Source organism: Sardina pilchardus, chromosome 13 (assembly GCF_963854185.1).
Source record: "Sardina pilchardus chromosome 13, fSarPil1.1, whole genome shotgun sequence".
Classification (NCBI taxonomy): domain Eukaryota; kingdom Metazoa; phylum Chordata; class Actinopteri; order Clupeiformes; family Clupeidae; genus Sardina; species Sardina pilchardus.
Genome location: NC_085006.1, coordinates 32,538,644 through 32,561,143, shown reverse-complemented (window position 1 = coordinate 32,561,143; position 22,500 = coordinate 32,538,644). Strand labels below are relative to the sequence as shown.

The 22,500-nt window shown below is 43.9% G+C and overlaps 2 protein-coding genes across 2 annotated transcripts in view; both read left to right on the top strand.

Moving 5' to 3' along the window:
* The first annotated feature begins 4,124 nt into the window (after positions 1-4,124).
* Positions 4,125-9,343, top strand: anapc15 (anaphase promoting complex subunit 15). The gene is made up of 5 exons (XM_062553280.1): positions 4,125-4,239; positions 4,911-5,041; positions 5,615-5,674; positions 8,552-8,689; positions 9,049-9,343. The coding sequence occupies exons 2-5, from the start codon at positions 4,922-4,924 to the stop codon at positions 9,094-9,096; spliced, it is 366 nt and encodes a 121-aa protein (XP_062409264.1). The 5' UTR covers positions 4,125-4,239; positions 4,911-4,921; the 3' UTR covers positions 9,097-9,343.
* Positions 9,344-11,651: 2,308 nt separating this feature from the next.
* The window catches only part of LOC134100198 (NACHT, LRR and PYD domains-containing protein 14-like), a 26,266-nt gene continuing 15,417 nt past the window's right edge, over positions 11,652-22,500 (top strand). Inside the window, exons 1-3 of the mRNA XM_062553269.1 lie at positions 11,652-11,719; positions 13,077-13,190; positions 20,289-22,121. Coding sequence (XP_062409253.1) covers positions 13,078-13,190; positions 20,289-22,121 — 1,946 coding nt within the window. The 5' untranslated portion in view covers positions 11,652-11,719; position 13,077. The remainder of the gene's footprint in view (positions 11,720-13,076; positions 13,191-20,288; positions 22,122-22,500) is intronic.

Here is a 22,500-nt window from a genome sequence, read left to right as displayed (position 1 = left end):
AATAACGTGAACGTTTCATGTAATAATGTGATAGGCCTACTTATCTTGTTAAAACGTTTAAAAAAGACATTGCCATAACAAGAAATATTCATGTAATTACGCGATACTGAGGACTTTTTTTTTTTTTTTTTTAGTGTGGCAGCAATATGCTCTCTCTCTCTTTCTCTCCGTCTTGGTTTTTGTCTCAGTCTCTCCTTCCCTCTCGACAGTGTAAAAAGTGACATGAGTTGGCGTAACTGAACGCAGGCCATCTTGCCTTCCCTCCGTGTCTAACCCAGCCTCATAGTCCCTCCGTGTCTAACCCAGCATCATAGTCCCGCCGTGTCTAACCCAGCCTCATAGTCCCGCCGTGTCTATCCCAGCCTCATAGTCCCTCTGTGTCTAACACAGCCTCATAGTCGGCCATCTTGCCTTCCCTCTGTGTTTAACACAGCCTCATAGTCCCTCCGTGTCTAACGCAGCCTCATAGTCCCTCCGTGTCTAACGCAGCCTCATAGTCTTGCCTTCCCTCCGTGTCTAACCCAGCCTCATAGTCGGCCATCTTGCCTTCCCTCCGTGTCTAACGCAGCCTCATAGTCCCTCCGTGTCTAACGCAGCCTCATAGTCGGCCATCTTGCCTTCCCTCCGTGTCCAACCCAGCCTCATAGTCCCTCTGTGTCTAACACAGCCTCATAGTCCCTCCGTGTCTAACGCAGCCTCATAGTCCCTCCGTGTCTAACGCAGCCTCATAGTCTTGCCTTCCCTCTGTGTCTAACGCAGCCTCATAGTCGGCCATCTTGCCTTCGCTCCGTGTGTAACGCAGCCTCATAGTCGACCATTGCTCTCCATCTCAATATATAAAGTATAGTCTCAGTAACGTCTCATCTTTCAGAATGATATTGCTTTGTACAGTAGTAGAGAGGTTTGGAATATAACCTCTATTTCTTTTATGGATATTTTCCCCATCAAGGCAGCATGAGTCAGAGCTACAGTACGACACACACACACACACACACACACACACACACACACACACACACACACACACACACACACACACACACACACACAAACTGATGCATGGCAGCATGAGTCAGAGCTATAGTACTTGATGACTTTTATTGCAGTCAGTCTGTTGTGGAGTAAATCAATCAGTGGTGGTTATGGTTGACACACACACACACACACACACACACACACACACACACACACACACACACACACACACACACACACACACACACACACACAGAGAGACACACACACACACACACACACACACACACACACACACACACACACAGAGAGAGAGACACACACACACACACACACACACACACACACACACACACACAAACTGATGCAAGGCAGCATGAATCAGAGCTATTACTTGATGACTTTTATTGCAGTCATTCTGTTGTGGAGTAAATCAATCAGTGGTGGTTATGGTTGACACACACACACACACACACACAGAGCGAGAGAGAGAGAGAGAGACACACACACACACACACACACACACACACACACACACACACTTGTATGCAATCAGTGGAGGTTATGGCTGACACACACACACGCACGCACACACACACACACACACACACACACACACACACACACACACACACAGAGAGAGAGAGAGAGAGAGAGAGAGAGAGAGAGACACACACACAGAGAGAGAGAGAGAGACACCCACACACACACACACACAAACACACTTGGATGCAATCAGTGGAGGTTATGGCTGAGTAGATGCTGAGGTACGCATGATAAATAGTTATCCTGCAACTTAAAAAGTCTCAGGGTCAAATATCAAGGTCAGTTGCCCAATGAATATTTCTGTAGGCTGTGTGTGTGTGTGTGTGTGTGTGTGTGTGTCTGTCTGTGTGTGTGTGTGGTGTGTGTGTGTGTGTGTGTGTGTGTGTGTGTGTGTGTGTGTGTGTGTGTGTGTGTGTGTGTGTGTGTGTGTGTGGTGTGTGTGTGTGTGTGTGTGTGTGTGTGTGTGTGTGTCTCTGTGTGTGTGTATGTGTGTGTGTGTGTGTGTGTGTGTGTCTGTCTGTGTGTGTGTGTGTGTGTGTGTGTGTGTGTGTGTGGTGTGTGTGTGTGTGGTGTGTGTGTGTGTGTGTGTGTGTGTGTGTGTGTGTGTGTGTGTGTGTGATAGTAAGCGGCGTTCCATACATTACTGTGTCCTGCTTATTATACAGCAAGTTCCAAGTGTCTTTATTGGTCCCGTGCACACAGTCACAGGTTTAAAACAAGCGCAGCTCCAGCTGTGCCATAATAATGGCATTATATTGCTGATATAATAAGACGCAAGGGGTTAAAAGTTAACAGTTCAGTTTCAAATATGAATAAATACTCAGCTGACGATAAGAGATATACTCCGCAGACTACCCCTACCCATGAATATAATAAAAGCTTGTACTAGCCTACTGAAAGTGTTCACTAACAGTAGATAGATCAGTGCAGATACAGTGAGTGCAGGGTGCCTTGTGCAGTTCATGTGGGAGGTTAGGTTCATGTTATGTCTTGATTAAGGAGCCTAACAGCAAAGATTACTGTCTAGTTACTTGCTTTATAAACCGTCTCTGCTAACAGCTTGTGGATATAAACTTCTCCTGAGTCTTTCAGTGTTGCACATGATGCTCCTGGAGCGTTTGGCTGTTGCCGGGGGGGATGTGTCTTTTCACAGTTTTTGCCCGTTGCTTGAACACTGTATAGACCCATAAAGTAACACAACTTGAAGCTTTTGTACCATACCTCAAGCAGATGTACTCATACCTTAAAGGGATAGTTCGGATTTTAAGACACGAAGTTGTAGGCTATGGGTTCCCTGTCAGCAACGTAGTGCATCAGCACTGACTTACCCCCGACAGCGTCCTGTGAGCCGAGATCCAGCCGGTTTTAGATCGTTTTTGATGCTGAAGAAAGTAGTCCGGCAAGTTTCTGGGGTCACGAAAGTAAAGTGTTTTTCTTCTCAAAACCATATGCGTTCAAAAGAGTGATATATTTGCACCACAAAAACGTTGTCCAGGAAAAATTCAAACCTCGTTATCACTTACTTATTTTTCGCGATTCCTATCACTGCGCGCTACTGACAGCTGGACAACGTTTTTGTGGTGCAAATATAGGCTATCACTCTGTTGAACGCATATGGTTTTGAGAAGAAAAACACTTTACTTTCGTGACCCCAGAAACTTGCTGAAGAAAATAGTCCGGCATCAAAAACGATCAAAAACCGGCTGGATCTCGGCTCACAGGACGCTGTCGGGGGTAAGTCAGTGCTGATGCACTACGTTGCTGACAGGGAACCCATACAACTTCGTGTCTTAAAATCCGAACTATCCCTTTAAACAAAAATGCTGCTTAGTTGCAATTTTGCAACACACTAGGCTACTCCTTTACGCAACACACTTGGTCCTGCATAGGCCTACTCTATTTCATACATAGGACACTTAGTTCAAAAATGAAATCTCAGGGTGCCAATCGGAAAACACATGTATCCAAAATACAAAACACATTGGGCAATTGCAACCACTCAAATACACACTTGAAGGCACTTGCAAAACTGAACACCAATCAGCCAGATACAAAAAGCCCTCAGTTAGCCATTGGAAATGGTGATGTGAATGGTAGCCTATATCAAATTCCCAGTGTTGTGTCATGTTTACTTGTGTGTAGTTTTGGCACAAAGTTTTGCTAAATGTATTCAAGCAAGGTGTTTTTATAGAGTAGACTAGTATTTCTCCTGATCTGAAAGTGTATGTAGCCCTAGGCCTAGGCCTATGTGATGCAAGTTTCATTTTGTCACCAGAGTTACATTTTGACAAAGGATTGTTGGTTTTGATAGCAGAGTTTAGGTAGCCTACTGATAGCAGAGTTTCAATTTGACATAGATGTGAAAGCCATATTTCCTTGTGTTGTGTTATATTAAACATGTGTGTAGAGTTTTGGCAAAGTGAGCGAAGTTTTGCAAAATGTGTTCAAGCATCGGGTAAAAACTCATTAGTGAAGGGAAATAATTCAGATCCACACTCCATTTCAGAAGGTGGCGGTAATGTGACCAAACGTTGTTTGCCAACTGCCATAAAGAAAGTCAAGAAGAAGAAGAAGATGAAACGGGAACAAGCAGCTGACTGGGGAACAAGAGGAACTAAAGGAGGCGACGCTTGTGTTCACTACGACGTGTTTATAGCGAGGCACAGGTTTCCGCTAAATTTGTAAATTTGAAAACACGTCTGGCTGTTGGGTCTTTTTGTAAGTCTTACATCCTTTTAACGAAACTATCAACGAATCGCAACTAAGTTACTGTCGGCTTTAGAATAAGTCAATAGAGTCAGCTCTGTAACATTACGATTATTTCAGTGCCAAAATATGTATCTATGAACTACAGCCAACGTTAGTCAACGTTACTGAAGTTTGCAGCCATTGACATAAAAGGGCTCAGGATTTTGCTTTTGTACTGCAACCGAGCGTAATGTCAGTGTTTGTTTACCGCGTTGTCTTGAAATGTTAACGTTGAGTAGCCTATGGTAGGCTATTACAAGAAGTAAGCCTACGTTGATAACTAAATGGATACTCGCCACGTTAGGTTTGCTTTCTTAATTGCCTATCTTATTGTTGTAGGAGGCTAGGAGTAGTGAGGTAGCTGTGAACGAGCTGAAACAAGTTAACCGTATTCCGTATTCCGTACGGTGCTCAAGATGTAACATCATTTCGTTCGAGTTTGTAGTCCACGTTGATTTCAGAACAGCTAAGGTGGGTTTTACAGCTGTTCTAAAATGTTGTTACTGATCTTGGCCACCGTACGGAATTCGGTTACCTTGTAGACCTTGATGACTTGTAGATCCGCGGAAGATGTCCACTCTCCTCTCTCTGATGATTGTGTGTGTGTGTGTGTGTGTGTGTGTGTGTGTGTGTGTGTGTAGATCCGCGGAAGATGTCCACTCTCTTCCCCTCGCTCCTTCCACGCATGACGGAGTCGCTGTGGTTCAACCTGGACCGGCCGTGCGTGGACGAGACCGAGCTGCAGCAGCAGGAGCAGCAGCACCAGACATGGGTACACACACACACACACACACACACACACACACACACCAGACATGGGTACACACACACACACACACACACACACACACACACACTAGACATGGGTACACACACACACACACACACACACACACACACACACACACACACACACACACACACTAGACATGGGTACACACACACACACACACTAGACATGGGCACACACACACACACACACACTATGGGCACACACACTAACACTAGATATGGGTACCCACACACACACACACACACACACACACACACACACACTCACACTAGATATGGGTACACACACACACACACACAGACACACACACACACACACACACACACACACACTAGATATGGGCACACACACAAACCAGACACCAGACATGGACACACACACACACACACACACACACACACACTGGAAATGGGTACACACACACACACACACACACACACACACACACACACACACACTCACCCCAGACCTGGGTAGCCCAACACAAAGCCTGTTCTCTCCCTGCTGTCTGGTGTGTGATCTGACTCCAGTCTCCATGTCTGTGCCACTCAGCTCCAGAGTATTGCTGAGAAGGACAATAACCTGATGCCCATCGGGAAGCCCATCTTTGAGGCAAGTGTCTACCAGAGAGTCCATGTTGGGCTGTGTGTGTGTGTGTGTGTGTGTGTGTGTGTGTGTGTGTTGTGGTTCCTGTCGTGTCGGTGTAGGGCTGCTGTGTGTGTGTGTGTGTGTGTGTGTGTGGGTGGGGTTCCTGTCGTGTCCATGTTGGGCTGCTGTGTGTGTGTGTGTGTGTGTGTGTGTGTTGTGGTTCCTGTCGTGTCCATGTTGGGCTGCTGTGTGTGTGTGTGTTGTGGTTCCTGTCGTGTGTGTGTGTGTGTGTGTGTGTGTGTGTGTGTGTGTGTGTGTGTGTGTGTGGTGGTTTCTGTCGTGTCCATGTTGGGCTGCTGTGTGTGTGCGTTGTGGTTCCTGTCGTGTGTGTGTGTGTGTGTGTGTGTGTGTGTGTGTGTGTGTGTTTGTTGTGGTTCCTGTCGTGTCCATGTTGGGCTGCTGTGTGTGTGTGTTGTGGTTCCTGTCGTGTCCATGTTGGGCTGCTGTGTGTGTGTGTGTGTGTGTTGTGGTTCCTGTCGTTTCCATGTTGGGCTGCTGTGTGTGTGTGTGTGTGTGTGTGTGTGTGTGTGTGTGTGTGTGTGTGTGTGTGTGTGTGTGTTGTGGTTCCTGTCGTGTCGGTGTTGGGCTGCTGTGTGTGTGTGTTGTGGTTCCTGTCGTGTCCATGTTGGACTTCTGTGTGTGTGTGTGTGTGTGTGTGTTGTGTTGTGGTTCCTGTCGTGTCCATGTTGGGCTGCTCTGTGTGTGTGTGTGTGTGTGTGTGTTGTGTTGTGTGTGTGTATGTGGTTCCTGTCGTGTCCATGTTGGGCTGCTGTGTGTGTGTGTTGTGTTGTGTTGTGTGTGTGTGTGTGTTGTGTTGTGGTTCCTGTCGTGTCCATGTTGGGCTGCTGTGTGTGTGTGTGTGTGTGTTGTGTTGTGTTGTGTGTTAACTTCGAGAGTAAGTTGATCACGTGTGGCGTAACTTCACGGTTAACCCGTACTACGAAAGGTGGATAGGTTTTAACCTAGGTATGCTGCCATGGCAATTTATGCTGCATCTCAAACCTGCTCCGAGCAGGTTATGATCTTGGTTAACACGAGGTTTGCGGTTAACCACACCCCACAATGTCGACGTAGGCTACTTTGAAGATACATTATTGGAGCGCAAATTGTAAGCGCCTCTCTTCGCAAGGCGAGGGTTTTTAAAGACCGCCAGAATCTTTCTCCATATAATATTCTCTATGAAAGATAGCCTATACATTCTCAGCCGAGGGAATTCGTTGCATTTGTCAGCTGATCGAGGCAAAGTGGAGGCTATAAGCATTGGCAATATAACATATCTTCATAATTAAGAAATATTAATGCAAGCTATAACTAGGCCTATAAACCCTCTGAATGTTCTTGAGTTTCATTTTCACCTGCTGCCAGCGGCACTGCCGTTGCATCTAAAATGTTCACAGGATAGGCATACACTAAATCAGTCAATGGGGCTAAACATTCAATTATCCTTTATTAATATTTATTAATATACATGGCATGAATTGTGTTGCATCTGTAGGACTCTTATGAACTCAAAATGTATTTATTTCAACACATTTCAGACATTCCGCAAGCTATTAATCCTCCGTAACATAGGCTATTTAAGGAACATGAAATAAAACGTTACTTTCATATATCCGATCTGCAATAGCCTACGTGCCAACAGCCTTGTCTTGCTTTGTTTGCTACCGACGTATTTGATGTATCATAAAGTGGGTTTTAATTCCTCGCAACTTTTTATAATCATTGCGCAGGCAATAACGTGATCGCGTCATCATTAAATGTGGTGATTTGCGCTGCAACCCGCCCATTTTATGTGAACGCGCACCAACTCCGATGAGGTTAACCCCAGTTCAACAAATCAACTTCTTTCTCAGCGTCGTAGTACTGATTAACACCAATGAAGATAACCAGGTTTTGTCAACCCTGGTTTAGCAAAGTAACCCTGGGTTACATCTGGGTAGGTTGAGCTCCCTTCGTAGTACAGGCCCCATGTTGGGCGTGTGTGTGTGTGTGTGTGTGTGTGTGTGTGTGTGTGTGTGTGTGTGTGTGTGTGTGTGTGTGTGTGTGTGTGTGTGTGTGTGTGTGTGTGTGTGTGTGTGTGTGTGTGTGTGTGTGTGTGTGTGTGTGTGTGTGTGTGTGTGTGTGTGTGTGTGTGTGTGTGTGTGTGTGTGTGTGTGTGTGTGTGTGTGTGTGTGTGTGTGTGTGTGTGTGTGTGTGTGTGTGTGTGTGTGTGTGTGTGTGTGTGTGTGTGTGTGTGTGTGTGTGTGTGTGTGTGTGTGTGTGTGTGTTGGTTCCTGTCGTGTTCATGTTCCATATTGGGCTGCTGTGTGTTCTGCAGTAACATTTAGAATTTTTAATGTTGGTGGTGTTGTGCTAGCTCTTGTGTTGTGCTAGCTCTTATCATGTGTTGTGGTGTTGTGCTAGCTCTTATCATGTGTTGTGTTGTTGTGGTGTTGTGCTAGCTCTTATCATGTGTTGTGTTGTTGTGGTAGCTCTTATATGTTGTGTTGTTGTGCTAACTCTTATCATGTGTTGTGTTGTTGTGGTAGCTCTTATATGTTGTGTTGTTGTGCTAACTCTTATCATGTGTTGTGTTGTTGTGCTAACTCTTATCATGTGTTGTGTTGTTGTGGTAGCTCTTATATGTTGTGTTGTTGTGCTAACTCTTATCATATGTTGTGTTGTGGTAGTTCTTATGTGTTGTGTTGTGCTAACTCTTATCATGCTTTATGTTGTTGTGCTAACTCTTATCATATGTTGTGTTGTTGTGGTAGCTCTTATCATGCTTTGTGTTGTTGTGCTAGCTCCTATGTGTTGTGTTGTTGTGGTAGCTCTTATCATGCTTTGTGTTGTTGTGGTCAGACATTCGATGAGGAGGAAGAGGATGATGATGAGGATGAGGAGGACAGTGAGGAAGACTCGGAGGATGAAGAGGACATGCAGGACATGGACGAGATGAACGACTACAACGAGTCCCCTGACGATGGAGAGATCCACGAGGTGAGAGCAACACTGCAAGGCATGCTGGGGGATGTAGTTCTTTCACCACTCTCATTGTGAAGGAAGCAGAGTTGTAAAAGTCCTGCCAGATGTTTGCTCCCACCATCCACTAAGTCAGTCAAGTTGATTTTATATAGCGCATTTCATTTGGCACACACACACACACACACACACACACACACACACACACACAGGTAGACAAGTAGAACTAATACACAGAGACTTTTCTCAAACTGACTTGCTGTTAGAGAGGGGAGATAAAGATACCATTTTTTGTGTGTGTGTGTGTGTGTGTGTGTGTGTGTGTGTGTGTGTGTGTGTGTGTGTGTGTGTGTGTGTGTGTGTGTGTGTGTAAACAGGTGGACATGGAGGCAGCGGAGCAGGACCAGGATCAGTGGATGATCTAGGCCTGAGTCATCTACCTGCTGATCATCAGTAGTCTCCCTGTGTGTGTGTGTGTGTGTGTGTGTGTGTGTGTGTGTGTGTGTGTGTGTGTGTGTGTGTGTGTGTGTGTGTGTGTGTGTGTGTGTGTGTGTGTGTGTGTGTAAACAGGTGGACATGGAGGCAGCGGAGCAGGACCAGGATCAGTGGATGATCTAGGCCTGAGTCATCTACCTGCTGATCATCAGTAGCCTCCCTGTGTGTGTGTGTGTGTGTGTGTTTCTCTGGAAAGTGTTGTTATTTATATTTGTAAATAAAACTTTGTTTAAAAGTTTAGTGTCTTTGTGTGTTGTGAAGGCAGCAGCTTTCCATAGAAATATGAGGCAGCATATTTCTGTGGAGCTCAAAGCCAGATGTCACTGGCTGCAATACAGCTAATTCAGTGCATTATACTGCCATCTAGTGGTCATGATAAGCCACGACTACAATCCAAGGTAAAGACTTCCATTGGCTCATGTTAATCTCCCTTGGCTACTTGGCTGTCAGTAAGGCTGATTATTGGTTTCACAGAGAAGAACACTGAAATGTATATTCAAAATGTATATTCAAAATGTACATTATGGGTAAAACAACAGGAAGACAAAGAGGTACAACATGAGGACATACAACACTACAAAGAGGTACAGGACACTTCATGAAGAGGGATGCACTGTTCATTTCATACATTAACAGGTGCTGTGTTGCTATCCATGAATCAGAGCTGATAACACAGCTGATCAGGTGCTGTGTTGCTATCCATGAATCAGAGCTGATAACACACAGCTGATCAGGTGCTGTGTTGCTATCCATGAATCAGAGCTGCTAACACAGCTGATCAGGTGCTGTGTTGCTATCCATGAATCAGAGCTGCTAACACAGCTGATCAGGTGCTGTGTTGCTATCCATGAATCAGAGCTGATAACACACAGCTGATCTGGGGCCTATTGCACAAAACTAGGATAAGGGATTAACCCGGGATATCTTGGTTATCCTGGCTCAATTTATCCGTGATCCAGTTGCACAAAAGCGGGATAGGGGGCAGCAGGATATGTTATGGTATAAGTTACCATGGCGATTTATTCTGTGGAGCTAGCCTGCTCCTGACCAGGCTAACATCCAAGATAAGTTGATTCTAATGGTAATTACATTATCTGATTGGTTCAGCTAGCTGTCATTCAAATGAGACCTCCACGTGATTTTTTTTAAAGAGCTGTAGATTCCATTATATATTATTTGCTACATGTATTTACTCGCAAAACACAGCAGAATGTCTGCCTAATACCATATGGATGTCATTTAAATTATGGTGGCCTTATAATTAATAACATAGCCTACTCGTTGTTTGCTTCTTTTTTGACAGATGTTTGATGAATAGGCTGCTGTAGGCTAGTAGTTGATTGGAAGTGGAGGGGACATTTTTCGAAGGTGTTTTCAACTAATTCGGCTTTTAAGACAAATTAAGATACTTTGTGCATCTTTGCGGTGGCAAAGCGCTTCCTTAATGACGTTGCGTGCCGAGACAAGGAAGCTCTCACACGTGGGTGCATACGTAAATTTGCATTCAGTTGATCTGCCACACCTACTCCCGCTATGTAACAGAAATAATCATGATCCCCCATTCAAAAAAGTAACATTTTACCTCGTTGTTAGTCTATATCAAAAGCGGTTGTTCACTTTGTGTGCAAGACGGTATTTTTCGCGTCTTTTTTATTCCAACCGCGATTATTTGGGGGAGAAACGAGAACGCGCACATACACCGAATAACTTACACCTGGCTTGATGAATCCGTGTCTGCTCATCCTGGATTGGTCTTTGTGCAACCAATTCAGCCGGTATGCTCTTGTTTAGGATTCAGTGATCGCGGCTCAGTAACTTATCCCGGATGTCTTAATTCTGCTTTTGTGCAACGGGCCCCAGGTGCTGTGTTGCTATCCATGAATCAGAGCTGATAACACAGCTGATCAGGTGCTGTGTTGCTATCCATGAATCAGAGCTGATAACACACAGCTGATCAGGTGCTGTGTTGCTATCCATGAATCAGAGCTGATAACACAGCTGATCAGGTGCTGTGTTGCTATGAATCAGAGCTGATAACACAGCTGATCAGGTGCTGTGTTGCTATCCATGAATCAGAGCTGATAACACACAGCTGATCAGGTGCTGTGTTGCTATCCATGAATCAGAGCTGCTTCTTGCACTGTGCAGTCAGCAACCGGCAGGGAGTGACAGTCAGTGCTGCATCATGTTTTCTTTCACGTCATGAACTATTGTGAATTTACATTTTGTGTTTAAAGTAATCTAGTCTAAAAGTAGTCTGGCTATCACCATACTAAGCTCAATCTTTTAAGACATGTCTATGGAGGGTTATTATACCACTGTAAAATATCCCGTATGGGTGGCCAGAGTTTACATAGGGGTGGCCCCAAGGGGGCGCCCTGCTCAAACATTTCAAACTAGAAGACCAGCCAATCAGCAGCCCAGGTCCAGACCAGAAATGAAACCGAAACTTGACTTCGAACGCTTCTTTTCCTGTTGACAGGTTGGGAGTTCTGTCTATGGTTGGGAGACTGCCGTTCTAAATCAAAGGAATACGGCTGGTATACAGGCAAGGTACGACGACAAAATTAACTTTAAAAGCACCAACATGCACTTATAGGCGTTTATATAGGCTACTATACCAGGGCAGTTATGCATACGAAATCCAGCGTCGCGTCTGAATGGTTGTTAAAATGAGTTTCAGGAAACGTTTAGCAAACATCGTGATTCGTGAACACCCCATGGCTAACATTTGAGTAAACTGTCCTCAGGATTATTAGCATTAGAGCATATGTGTCTCGGACAAGTTCTTGGGAAGTAGCCTAGTACTAATATATAATTATATTATACATAATAGCCCTTGGGGATCAATAAAGTATCTATCTATCTATCTATCTAGGCTATGGAGCCCACAGGTCATGTTGGGAATACTGTGTGTGTGTGTGTGTGTGTGTGTGTGTGTGTGTGTGTGAGAGAGAGTGTGTGTGAGTGAGTGAGTGAGTGCATGTACCTCTGTGTGTGTGTGTGTGTGTGTGTGTAATTAACAAGGAATAGAAGTGAAAGTTAATTATTTTCTTATTCTCTAGGATGGAATTCAGTAAATTCATTGAAAGTGTTGGAAAACTCTTGACCTAATGTTGCCATACTAGACACTGAAGTAGGAGGCAGTATAGCTACATTGTCTCCTTCCAGGCCATTTTGTCAGGGCTTCAGTCCCAAATGTTAAGTGTATTATTGTGTGTTTAAGTCAGACTATGGCGTCATCGGAACAATGAGCAGCAGTTCCCACTGAGGGGACTGCCTCATCTTGGCTCAGAGGATGTTGAAGGAGATCTAGCTAGCTAGCTAGTCGAGCTCAGTGATTCTATGCTTATGTGAGAAGGCACTTTAAGGTGACATAGAATGGAAACCACTTTTGTCTTGGTTTTGATGAATTAGGAGAGGTAGTGCATAACCAAAGAGCTATCATGAACATGAGACATGGTTGTGCCCTCATTCATATGAAAATCTTGAACTTAGAAATAGTAAAATTGCAATTGAGTTTATTTTTTTGTAAATCAAAGTTGAATATATACTATTTTAACATCAGAGAACACAGAGTACAATACTGGATTAATCCATTTTATGTTCTCTTTAGCAGAAATGGCAGCTAGGCTATGTAAATAATTATGAATAATACCCGAATGCACATCTGGATCTTACTCCAGCACACCAGTGTGTGCAGTGCCACAGTTTGAAAACTTTTCGGAATGTCGGCATTATTAGTGCAACAATTTGTTTAAGGATTTTGGAATTATTGATTTGATTGATTGATTGGTTTGATTGACCTTTAGGTTGTTATTATGAAGGATGCGTGTATGAGAGAGAGAGAGAGAGAGAGAGATTTTAATAGACAAGAGCAGTGAAGGCAAATTCTTTTCTTATTCTCTAGGATGGAGGCAGATGGCTCTGGAAGCAGCTCTCACTCCTCTACACCCTCCAGGAAGAGTGATGAGTGTTTGGGTCAAGGAGAAACCTTCACACGAGGAGATTCTTCTGCTGGACAGTAAGACTCAAACTCCATTAGCTGTGATATGTGTTGTGTGTGAGTGTATGATTATAGCAGACAGAAGCAGTGGGAGAATGTTTTCATTGTGTGTGTGTCTTTGTGTTGTTTGTAGGACTACAACTGTTAACAACTGTTTAATTAACCACCAAATATTTTCGTAATTAATTCATTAGAGTAATTAAAACTCAAAATACTCTGATTCCAGCTTCTTAAACTGTAATATTTTCTGCTTTAATTGCTGCTCTATGATCATAAACTGTATGTATTTAGCATGTGGTCAACACAAGGCATTTGTCATCCTGGAAGCATTGAAGTACAAGCTTACTGTAATGTGTGAAATGTTGCCAAAGTCACATGGAAAAGCTCACACATTTAGGGCTGTCCGCAAATAATCGATCAATCGATGGTCGACCAAAAAAAAATTTATTCGACCGAATTCCGTTGGTCGATTGGTCGTAGGAAAAAAAATGCGTCAACTTTTAATTTGAAGGGCGTGAGTCGTTGTGACAAGGAAGACGTGACACGACAAGAACAGAAGGCATCCACTTATTTGACCATGTCTGGAAGACTATCTAAAATATGGGAACATTTCCCAAAGCACAAAGATGACCCAAAGAGGATTATTTGCAAACTTTGCAGTAACTCATTTGCCTATCACTCGTCCACGACGAACATGCATTACCACCTCAATACTGTAAGTAGCGTTGCCTGCTAGCCTAGCTATGTTGCATTGCATCATCATGAACAGGAGGCGTGTGGCACGTAGGCCTACTTTAAATAAATATTCAGAATGTTCAAAGTTCGTCTGTCTTTTCTGATTATTTTTGTGACACATTCAGAATTTCAAAATCTGAAATCATTTGCCCGTGTAAAGGGGACAGGTTTAGGATTATGGTCCTGCTGTGCGCTTGTCTGCTGTGCGCTTGTCATAATGTCACTGACGTCGGGTTTTTTCACTCTCCGTCTGAGAGAAGAACTAAGCTGTCAATTGACCTTTCGCCAGGAGCGTCCTAATTACGCCCCCCTGTATTGTGGGAGAATTCTGCTGTCAAGTCCGACATTCTGTCCGACATCAGCTGATTTGTGTCGATAGTCTTACTAGCGGATAGCTAACTCTTAACGGCCTAGCAGCATATTTGTTTACATTGTCAGATAATGTATTTCTATTGAAATATAAAAAATCTAAAGTGTCAGAATAAATGTGTGTATCATGATTGAAGCAGAACCTTTCTGACAATGTATGTGGGCACAACATTAACGTTACATGCACAATCAGCGTTAGGGGAGAAGTTTATCCCAGCCAAAGAAAATCTGACGCTCGTCTAGTTAGCGGATTTGGGTACTTTGGTGTTAACTGTAACCATTTTCTGAGGCTGTTGAATGGTGCACAGGTGGCCTGTTGATTTGAATGGTGAATGGTGAACAGGTGGCCTGTTGATTTGGTGCGTTTAAACGGCCTCAAAAATGGTTACAGTTAACCCCAAAGTACCCGGATTTGCACTAAAAGTGTCAACAAGGGTAGTAGCCTACATACATACGTTGATATTAGCTTAAACTAACTGTAGGCGTCTGCTGACTATCCTGTCATAAGTATCGCAGGCGTCACGCATAGCCTAATGACCGTCAATGCATAACGATTTTGCTATATCAGCTATATCAGATATGTATGCTAGATCAGAATCAGAAAACATTTTATCAGTCAGTCACGAGGTTAGTGGTAAATGCGCATAGATAGGCTACTGGCAGCCGGGCATTAAAAATAATAATAAAAAAAAAAAATAAAAAAAAAAGCTGGGCATTAAAAATTTTTTTTTTTTTTTTTTTTTTTTTGGGGGGGGGGGGGGGGGGGCGATTAATCGATTAGTCGGAGTAAATGACAGCCTCTGGTCGACCAACGAAATCCTTGGTCGTGGACAGCCCTTTAAACCTGTGGATGTGTGCAAGGAGCAGAGTCCAAGCACCTGTGAGCTCAGGGTGTACGTTAAGCTGATTGGCTGTGCTCAGGGTCAAGTTAAAGCTGATTGGCTGGTGATTCTTCTGTCTAACTCAGTTTAAACTACTATCCTGTATACTGTGTTAAAGGCATGTACTGTACTGTAAGGATCTAAATTCCCAGGCTGATGACATTCCTTTCAATCATATGGACTCTTGATTAGCTACTAAGTGTGGGCCTATTGTGGACCTCCTGTCACATGTTTGTCCAAAGTCCTCAGAAGTCAACTTGGACCAGGAAATGTAACCAAATGTATTGTCATGTCTTGATTGATTTACTCAAGTGGTTTCACTACAGCAATGGTCTCAGTTTCACCTACAGTACTCATCATGTGATCTCCATTCATGTAACCCCTGTCACTGTGTGAACCAATCACAAACTTTGTAGCCTATAAAAGCGTAGACAAAACATTATTCATGGAGTCTCTATTAGCTATGAACTCCCACACTTCGGTGTGTAGTCATCTTCCTCTGAGCTGGTAAAGTATGTTTCATTCTCTGTCTGTTTTTGTATCTTGAGTATTTCTTGAACCTGTTTAAGTAACTTTCACACTTTGCATTTAGATGTACTTCTGTAATGTGCTGGATGACTAGCTTGTACCTGTCCAATAAATTTGTTATGCTGATCCGCGTAGCCATTAGTGCTTATACGGCTGTGTCCGGTCCCAGGTAACGTGCTAGCGTAATGGATGGCTAGGGTTTAACTACCGCCGCCGTAGGAGTTAACCACACTGGAAAGGGCAAGTTGTCTTTGAAATTGACTGTAATATTATGAAGCGGTGGGTCGCTTTGTTTACGGGGTCCGCCATAGATTAAAATGTCTATGGTAATTCTGCATCGAGTAATCGCATCCTAGCACAGCCAGAACCCTCTGTGCATAGCATGTGGTTGTGGGTCAGCACGTAGACATAATAGTGATCCGAGTCAGTGGGGCAGCCTCTGCATTCCTTTCTGGAAACTAGTAACAATGATTGCGTCGGGAACCGCCCGAATATAACCGGCAGTGGAGGAGAATAGGACCCTCAGCATATTCCTGACGATACGGGGTCGGTAAGAATGTCTGTGGCAATACACAGTAAATAGTAATGATCAGACGCTTATGGCTCACATAAGCCTGATCCCGGATAATTCACAATGTTACTTTCGAAGGCACCACCAGGCTCACCAGCCTGACCCCTGAGAATAATGTTACTTTGAACTAGACCTTCTTTATATTTGGTGGAGTCAGCTTTATTAGGATTCAACAGGGGTTATAATCATTTAATGTCTCAAACAGCGCGCGGCTGCTTCACGGATTTTCCTTCGACCACTCTCTGTTCCCTCATTGGTCCAGAAAAGTGACGTCTTTACAGTACACCAGACTAAATTTTAGTGTACAGAGAAATGGTCTTTTGGGCATAACGTTGCTGTAAAATGTACAAAAATGTAACCTCATCTTTTTAATCAATCAATCTTTTTAAGGGGAATCTCTTTTGAAAACCAGTTTAAAGATTTGTTTGCTTACCAGTAGGCAAATCTTCAAAACCGGCTGACAAACCTTAATGAATAATAAACCTTATTTTTGTGTTTTAACCATTATAACCTTTCACATGCGTAGTGCGTAGTGTGTTGATAGTCTGTGCAACTAAACCTTATTTTTGTGTTTTAACCATTATCTGACATTTCACATGCGTAGTGCGTAGTGTGTTGTAGTGTGTCTGTGCAACTAAACCTTATGCAACCCAAGCAACACTGCATGATCGGTCCTTCCATGTTAAACTTGTTAATCGCGCCAAGCATTTTTACTTTTTTACTTAAACTTCACCTTATTTGTGTGTTTTAATTAATATCTTAACATTTTGCCTTCATGCAGAGTGTGTGTAGTGGGTGGTTTATAGTGTGTGTGTGTGTGTGTGTGTGTGTGTGTGTGTGTGTGTGTGTGTGTGAGGATGAAAATGTTCAACATTGTGGACACTTCCGGTTTAGGACAACTCGCTTAGGAAACAAACGCATTCATCCATCTATGAGAACTGAAATCAATTTAAAAAATATAGCCGCAAGCGGCGATGCGGGCCCGAGCACCTGCGGTCCGGACCCGTGACATTCTGGAATCTAACTAAGCCACACCCTAGGCCAGAGCTCTGTCCCTGACTAGCAGTAGCAATAACACACATGCCCACCAAATTAGGTTAATTTTTGTGAAAATATGTGTGAGCCACAACAGACAACACGCTATATGGCGCTATAGAGTCCCTAAGCCACACCCTAGGCCAGAGCTCTGTCTCTGACTAGCGGCAGCAATAACACACAAGCCCACCAAATTTGGTTCCTTTTTGTGAATGTCTATGTCAACAACAACAGACAATGCGCTATGTGGCGCTATAGAGTCCCTAAGCTCTGTCTCTGACTAGCGATAGCAATAACACACGAGCCACCAAATTTGGTTCATTTTCATTTATGTGTGTGTCAACCACAACAGAAAATGCCCTAGGTGGCGCTACAGAGTCCCTAAGCCACACCATAGGCCAGAGCTCTTTCTCTGACCTGCGGTAGCGATAACACAGAAGCCCACCAAATTTGGTCCATTTTCATGAATGTATGTGTCAACCACAACAGACAATGTGCCAGGTGGCCATATAGAGTCCCTAAGCCACACCCGAGGCTAGAGCTCTTTCCCTGACTAGCGGTAGCAATAATACACATGCCCACCAAAATTTGGTTAATTTTCAATAATGTATAAGTCAACCACAACAGACAACGCACTAGGTGGCGTTGTAGAGTCCCTAAGCCACACCCTAGGCCAGAGCTCTGTCTCTGACTACAGATAGCAATAACACACAATCCCACCAAATTTGGTTAATTTTCGTAAATGTTTGTGTCAACCACAACAGACAACACGCTGCTAGGTGGCGCTATAGAGTCCCGAAGCCACACCTTAGGCCAGAGCTCTTTCCCTGACTAGCGGTAGCAATAATACACATGCCCACCATAATGTGGTTAATTTTCAATAATGTATAAGTCAACCACAATAGACAACGCACTAGGTGGCGCTGTAGAGTCCCTAAGCCACACCCTAGGCCAGAGCTCTGTCTCTGACTACGGATAGCAATAACACACAATCCCACCAAATTTGGTTCATTTTCGTGAATGTTTGTGTCAACCACAACAGACAACGCGCTGCTAGGTGGCGTTATAGAGTCCCGAAACCACACCTTAGGCCAGAGCTCTGTCTCTTACTAGAGGTAGCAATTCCACATGTAGCTGCCAAATTGCATCCAAATTATAACCTTTTTTCTGCCTATGACACCAACTTCCTGTTTCTTGAATAAGACGCCATAATTCAAACCTTCGCCATTTCAATATGCTTCGAAAACTCAAAAATCTGTTCGCAATTCCTCTTGGGCAACCCCTCAAGATCATTTTACTGCTGAAATGACATGATTTCAATAAACTGTCTAGGAGAAGTGTTTCAAAATACATGATGTGCAAAAATCATAATAATAATCATAACTCAAATTCTCCTAAGATTCACTGTGTAGTTTCAATGTAAAAGTTGTTCAGATTAATACAACACATATGCCCACCAAATTTGGTTCATTTTCGTGCATGTATGTGTCAAACACAACAGAAACCGCGCTAGGTGGCGCTATAGAGTCCCTGAGCCACACCCGTGGCCAGAGCTCTGTCTTTGAGTAGCGTTACCAATTCCACATATATCTGCCAAATTTCAAGAGTTTTAGAGCATGCCAAGTTGGTGAAGGAAGGCCAAACATGGACGTAAAAGGATTCCACGATAATAATAATAATCTGAGCAGAAACAATAGGGCCTTGCACCTACGGTGCAGCCACTTTCAGTGGCCGCACCTCGGTGCTCGGGCCCTAATGACACCAAAAATTCATATTTTTTCTGTGAATCAGCTGGTACTTTGTAGGGGCATTCACTCAATCCAGCTGTCATCAACTTTAGACTGTAACACTTTTGCCAATCTAAAAATGTAAATTTTCAGTTAGCAGAAACCACCATGTGGGTGTTAGCAGAAACCACCATGTGGGTGTTTGTTTTCACAGAGTGCAGCCCATAGACTGCGTTTCATCAGAAGAGGAAATTACGTGACCGTGATGTTTAGAACATGATTGGTCACTATTGATTGTGCATGAACATTATCCCCACAGGGCTCCAGACTAACTTTTTGCATTGGTTGCACTGGTGCGCCTAGCTTTTTTTTTTAGGTGCACCAACACAAAATGTAGGTGCACCCACATTTTTCATTGCATCGCCTTTAACGCCAAAAGGTCACCTTTTATCGCTCTCCTTTCATATAATATGAATGTTTTTTTAACAATAAGGCGTAGAAAAAGCTTGTCTTTGAAACACAATATATAAGAAATGTATTCTTTATAAAGAATTATACTATTGTATGTATTTTATATATATATATATATATATATATATATATATAATGATTTATACAGTATATTCTACATACTGATTTCTGACATTCAGAACATTCATGACTATTCATATTGTTCGTAAACAAAGTAGCATAGCATTAGTTGGCTAGCTTATTATTGTCAACTGGTTGGACTGTTCAGTTTTCCCACGTGTGTTTAAGTTTCAAGGTAGGCTAATACTTTTTCTCCTTGGGACAGGCCCTTTTGAGTCTTGGAGTTGGAAAACATTGAGATGATCAGCCAACTTGAATGCAAGAGTTTTAATAAAATTTGTGCAGTATGCTATGATGCTAACCGGATTTCATTATAATTTAGCTAGTCTCTTCTATGCGTCATTGATTTCACGATTGTGAATGTGCATGTCGAGGGGCGGGTGTCCATTAAGCGCGCACGACAGAGAGAGAGAGGGAGAGCGAGAGAGAGCGGGCCTAGGAGAGGGGGTTTACTTCTATACAGTTTGGTAAAGTTCCACGTGTAGTCTACAATGAAAATTTGTGACAGAAATGTATGATTTCACCCAAGCAGCGTCAGGTACACCAGTGCGACCTAGAATATTTTTCAGGCGCACTCTTAAACATTTTGGGCCAAATTGGTCGCACTCTGGAGCCCTGCCCCAGGTGTTGCATGATGATGTTCCTGTGTGTGTTTTGTGTGATTCTGTCATTGATCCAGATGGACACCAGAGGAGGCAGAGATCCATGAGAAACTCAAATCCACTCTGAAGAGCAAGTTTGAGCAGCTGGTTGAGGGAGTACCCAATCAGGGAGACCCCAGACTCCTCCAAGAGATCTACACAGACCTGTACGTCATAAAGGGGGGAGGAGGAGAGATCAATGATGAGCATGAGGTCAGACAGATAGAGGGAGCATCCTGGAGAAGAGTAGCACAGGACACAACAATCAAATGCAGTGACATCTTTAAGCCCATACCCAAATTAAAAGATAACAGGAGCGGTTTATCTGTAAAGCACAAACCCATCAGAACAGTGCTGACTAAGGGAGTGGCCGGCATTGGAAAAACAGTCTCTGTGCAGAAGTTCATTCTGGACTGGGCTGAAGGAACAGCCAATCAGGATGCCCACTTTGTTTTTCCTCTTCCTTTCCGAGAGCTAAACTTGATGAAGGAGAAGAAACTCAGTCTGGTGGAGCTCATTCAAGTTTTTTTCCCAGAAGTAAAAGACCCAAGAGTCTTCACCAGTTCACAGCATAGAATCGTGTTCATCTTTGATGGTCTGGATGAGTGTCGACTTCCTCTAGATTTCCTCTCCAACCCGAGGTGTTGTGATGTGACCGCGTCAGCCTCAGTGGATGTGTTGCTGACAAACCTCATCAACGGGGATCTGCTTCCCTCTGCTCTCCTCTGGATCACCACCCGACCAGCAGCAGCCAATCAGATCCCTCCTGAGTATTTGGACCAGGTGACAGAAATTAGGGGATTCAATGACCCACAGAAAGATGAGTACTTCAGGAAGAGAATCAGCGATGAGAACCTGGCCAGCAGAACAGTCACACACATAAAGTCATCCAGGAGCCTCTACATCATGTGCCACATTCCAGTCTTCTGCTGGATTACAGCCACTGTTGTAGAGAGAACATCAGAATCAGAGAGAGTAAACATGCCACGGACTCTCACTCAAGTGTACACAAAATTCCTGATAGTTCAGACAAGCATCAAGCAGAAGTACACAGAGAGAAAAGAGACAGATGAAGAGGTGATTTTCCAATTGGGGAAACTGGCTTTCCAACAGCTGGAGAAGGGCAATCTGATCTTCTATGAGGAGGACCTGAGAGAGTGTGGCATTGACGTCACAGAAGCATCAGTGTACTCAGGAGTGTGTACCCAGATCTTCAGAGAGGAGGCTGGGCTGTGCCACGGGAGGGTGTTCAGCTTTGTGCATCTGAGCATCCAGGAGTTTCTTGCAGCTCTGTATGTGTTCCTCTACTTCAGCAACAGACAGAGAAACATGCCTGACCAACAGCAAACCTCTCAGCTCTCTGCTCTGTTCAGAGCTGAAACACTTCTTGATCTACACAAGACTGCAGTGGAACTGGCCTTACAGAGTAAGAAAGGACACCTGGACCTTTTCCTCCGCTTCCTTCTTGGTCTCTCACTGGAGTCCAATCAGAATCTCTTAAAACACCTACTGGTGCAGAGCAGTAGCCAATCAGATAGCTCAGAACAAACAGCTCTGTATGTCAAACAGAAGCTCAGAGATCAACATGATCCAAACAGAAGGATTAACCTGTTCTACTGTCTGAATGAGCTGAATCACCATGCTGTAGTGGAGAGCATTGACAAGAGCTCAGGAACTCTGTCTGTAGTCATGCTCTTACCAGGACAGTGGGGGTCTGAGACATTTGAGTTTAAGATGTCAGAAGAGCTACTGGCTGAGTTTGACCTGCAGAAGTACATAATGACACCAGAGGAAGATCAGACTGAACTCCTCAGTCCAGATGAAGTTCTCCAGAAGCTGCTGCCAGTGGTCACAACATCCACATCAGCTGTGTAAGTAAAGTGTGTGTGTGTGTGTGTGTGTGAGAGAGAGAGAGAGAGAGAGAGAGAGAGAGATAGAGTTCCAGAAAGAGGAAAGATGATCAGTTGACACCATATCATCAGATACAGTGCCTATAGAAAGTCATCGCAGTGACGTCACCCCAACCCCCCCCCCCCCATAAGGCTCACTCAGTTTGACATGGGGGGGGGGGGGGGGGGGGGGGGGGGGTTGGATTGTGTGTGTGTGTGTGTGTGGGAGAGGTTGATTTGTGAGAGAGGGGACGTGTGTTTGTAGAAAGTGGGTGGAGGTTGTGTGTGTGGATGTGACAGTGTGGGTCTGTCCAGATGGCAGAGATGTGTGTTTGTGTGTGTGTGTGTGTTTGTGTGTGTG

Coding starts and splice junctions, on each gene's coding strand:
- anapc15 (XM_062553280.1), top strand. CDS start 4,922: ATGTCCACTCTCTTCCCCTCGCTCCTTCCACGCATGACGGAGTCGCTG. Junction 5,042..5,614: donor AGCAGCAGCACCAGACATGG/GTACACACACAC, acceptor TGTGCCACTCAG/CTCCAGAGTATTGCTGAGAA. Junction 5,675..8,551: donor TCGGGAAGCCCATCTTTGAG/GCAAGTGTCTAC, acceptor TGTTGTGGTCAG/ACATTCGATGAGGAGGAAGA.